This window comes from Plasmodium gaboni, chromosome 5, assembly GCF_001602025.1.
Source record: "Plasmodium gaboni strain SY75 chromosome 5, whole genome shotgun sequence".
Lineage (NCBI taxonomy): Eukaryota > Apicomplexa > Aconoidasida > Haemosporida > Plasmodiidae > Plasmodium > Plasmodium gaboni.
Window position 1 is genome coordinate 194,804 of NC_031485.1, and position 3,681 is coordinate 198,484.

A 3,681-nucleotide genomic window follows, 5' to 3' on the forward strand; every position below is an offset into this window, starting at 1 on the left:
ACACACACAAAAAAAAAAAAAAAAAAAAAAAAAAAAAAAACCTCCACATTTTTTAGCTAGTTCATTTTCATGAACATATCAAAAAAATTAATTTTCTTTCAATTCATTGTAAATAAAACAGAAACCTCTGTGTTTTATTTTTCTTTTTTTATTTGTTCTTATTGTTTTCCTTTGCTTTTATCTTAACCTTGAATAATATCATGGTCACTTGACACTTCTGTGGAAAAATTGAAAACGGTGTAAGGAGGATCAGCAATATTTAATTCTTTCATCTGGATAGAAGAAATAAAAATAAAGGAAACAAGTAGGTGGAACATCATAAAATAAAACATATAAGGGTCACTTCATTGAACCATCAAAATATACATATATATATATATATATATATATATATATATATATATAATTATATAGGTTCATTATACGTATTTATTTTTTTATTTCTTTCCAATTTACTTTCCTCTCATAAAAAGAAAAATGCTTATCCTTTAAAACAGTGCAGCTACTTACATACGTTGGGTAACTTCGTATAAAAAGAAAGACAACAAAAGAAAGAATCGAAAAAATAAACATTTTATTTTTAAAACGAAAATACATAGTGTAAAGAAATATTAGAATTGCAGAAAACAAATTTGTAACTTTTTTTGTTTTATTTTATAAAAATAATCAAAAATATATATATATATATATATATATATATTTTTTAATAAATGGTTCAATTCTTTTCCTATACCATCGTTTTAATATATACAATTTTGTTGTTAATATATATATTTATAAATAAATATATTTTGTGTGTCTTTCTCTTATGAAAAAAGTATATTACTAAAAAGATAATTTAATATAGGATATTTGTTTCATCTACTTTTTCGAATAAAAGTCTTAATTCATGTATTTACACCTTCAAACAGAAGCGATCTCTTGTTTAAATTTTATGATATATGTGGACACTAATTATAAGAGAATAATGCGAGAAAAAAAAAATAACATATACATATATGTATAATTATATATGTAATAATATTGAAAGATATTTTTTATAATTGAAAGTTTACACCTACAATGTAAAAGGATCACCCTGAACCTTTTATATATTTATTTGATAAAATAAATAAAAATCAATATTATACTAATATGTATGTATTAAACAGTGTGCGGTCATATTTTATCTATCACACAAAATAATATATATAAATATATATATATATATATATATATTATATGTATGAATACATAATTTAAGATGTATAACTATAAAGAGAAAAAAATATAAACATAAAATAAAAAAACAGTTCATATTTCAAGATAATCCTTCTTTTTAAAAAATAAACATATACATAATATATATATATATATATATGTGCGTGTATATATTTATTATATGTATAATTTAAATATAATATATATATTTATATATATTTATATTTATTTATTTAATGTTTACCTGTGGAACCCCTGTCTATTTATATACCCTTAATCATTAATAATATATATATATTATATTTATTTATTTATTTATTTCATGTAACGATTTTATTATGGATATAAAGAGAATATATTGCGTACTTCATATAAGTCTTTATATTTAACACTGATGTTTTTTTTTATTTTATTAAAACATCTTGTCCATTGTAATAACGATATATTCTTGTTAATAAAAATATAGGCACATATATTAAAATGAACTTTTTTTAGCACAGTCATAAGATATAAATGAATGAATATATATATATATATATATTTATCTGTATATATATTTTTGTCTGTACATGTATAATTTTATTAATTTTAAATGAATGAAAAAAAAAAGATATGATGAAATAATTTCTCTTGGAATCTTCCACTACAATATAGTGAAAGAAAAAAAAAAAAAATAAATAAATAATATATATATATATATATATATATATATATATAATTACACGTATAAAAATATTTGTATATCTCCTCTACATATAATAAATTATTATCCATACAATGACTGTTAATCTAATTAAAAAACATAATGATATTCCTCAAAAAAATAATCGTTCCAATAATATATCTTTAAAAGATAAAGGGAATGATCTTCATTTAAGAAGAAGAAAGGAAGAAACATGTATATCTTCATTTGTAAAAAAAAACATAAAAGATGTGAGACATACAAAAGATACACATATAACTAATAATAAACTAACAAATACAAAAATTGCAGACAAAATAAATCATAATATAAGTAAACCAAATATAATTAATGTGAATAGAAAAAATGGTTCTGATGATATTATGAAGAAAGGAAATAATTATTCTTCGTCTTTTCAAACTAGAAGAAATAATATAAACAACATTAAAAATATCACAAATGATATCTCAAATAATATCAAAAACAATATTGTAATTCATAATAGTGATTATATAAAAAATAATCAAGCTAGTTCTAGAAGATATAATATTAATTCAAAGGATCAAATAAATAATGATTTAATTAAAAAAAAAAAATTAATAGTTGATGATGAAAAAGAAAATCTTTCTGATATTATAAAAGAAGGTAATCAATTAAGAAATGAACAAGACCAAAAGAATAAATATAATAATGTTGATAATAATAAAAATAATTATCAAGATAAAACAATTTATATTGTTGATGAAGACGAAAAAAAAGAAGAAAATTTTTTTAAAAATAATTATAAAAAAAATGAATCTCTTAATATAAACCATATGAAAAGAGATGATATAAATACTTATTCTGTTATCAAAGGGTTATCATCTAAACAGACAAATAATACGTTTACACAAGGTGCTAATGTGCGATTTATTAAAAAAAGTTGTAATGAGAAAATAAAAAATAAGAATAATAATATAAATATGGAATGTCACCAAGTTATATCTAAATATTCAAAAATGGAAAATAAAAAAGGTGATAATTATAGTGATAAAAAAAAGATACAGGATAAAAATAAAGATACAAATAAAGATACAAATATAGATACAAATAAAGATACAAATAAAGATAAAAATAAAAATATATATGAAGAAATAAAAAACAATTCTAATCATATATATTATAATATAAAAAAATCAACAATTTGTAAAGAAAAAAAACCAAACAAAACATATATATCATCAATTAACAATATAAATGATAACCAAAATATTGTAAATAATATGAAGACACATAAAAATGAACCATGTGACCAAATTTCAAATAGTCATATAAATATAATAATAAATAAAAATATCAATGATACATCTTTTGAATGTATAGATAATAATATGAATCTTAACGAAAATTTTATTAACAATTCTTTTATAGAAGAAGGTAAAAATATTTTTTGTAGATCCAATGAAAACAATATTATATTTGATAACGATATAAATAAGGAAATAGATAATAAAAAGGATTATAATTATAAAAATGATACATATATGTATTCCAAATCTGTTGAGAAAGAATATAATTGTAAGAATAAAATATCTATAAATATTAATAAAAGTGAAGAAACATTAAATGAAATAAAGGATAAATTACTTAACACGTTTGATGAAACTATAAATAATACATCAAATAAAAAAAATGACAATAATGTTTTAAATATAAATCATAAGGAAGTAAGAAAAGGATTGACGTTCGAGCAGATGAGAAGAAAAAGCTATGAAAATGTTTTTTCCAGTGAAATAAATATAAACCACGACATAAATGGA

At 18.9% G+C, this 3,681-nt stretch overlaps 2 protein-coding genes across 2 annotated transcripts in view; one reads left to right on the forward strand and one right to left on the reverse strand.

Moving 5' to 3' along the window:
• PGSY75_0506400 (hypothetical protein) overlaps positions 1 to 597 on the reverse strand; it is a gene marked incomplete at both ends in the record, with an annotated part of 1,230 nt that extends 633 nt beyond the window's left edge. Inside the window, 2 exons of the mRNA XM_018784344.1 lie at positions 188 to 272; positions 457 to 597. Coding sequence (XP_018642999.1) covers positions 188 to 272; positions 457 to 597 — 226 coding nt within the window. The remainder of the gene's footprint in view (positions 1 to 187; positions 273 to 456) is intronic.
• Positions 598 to 1,977: 1,380 nt separating this feature from the next.
• The window catches only part of PGSY75_0506500 (hypothetical protein), a gene marked incomplete at both ends in the record, with an annotated part of 11,140 nt that continues 9,436 nt past the window's right edge, over positions 1,978 to 3,681 (forward strand). Inside the window, one exon of the mRNA XM_018784345.1 lies at positions 1,978 to 3,681. Coding sequence (XP_018643000.1) covers positions 1,978 to 3,681 — 1,704 coding nt within the window.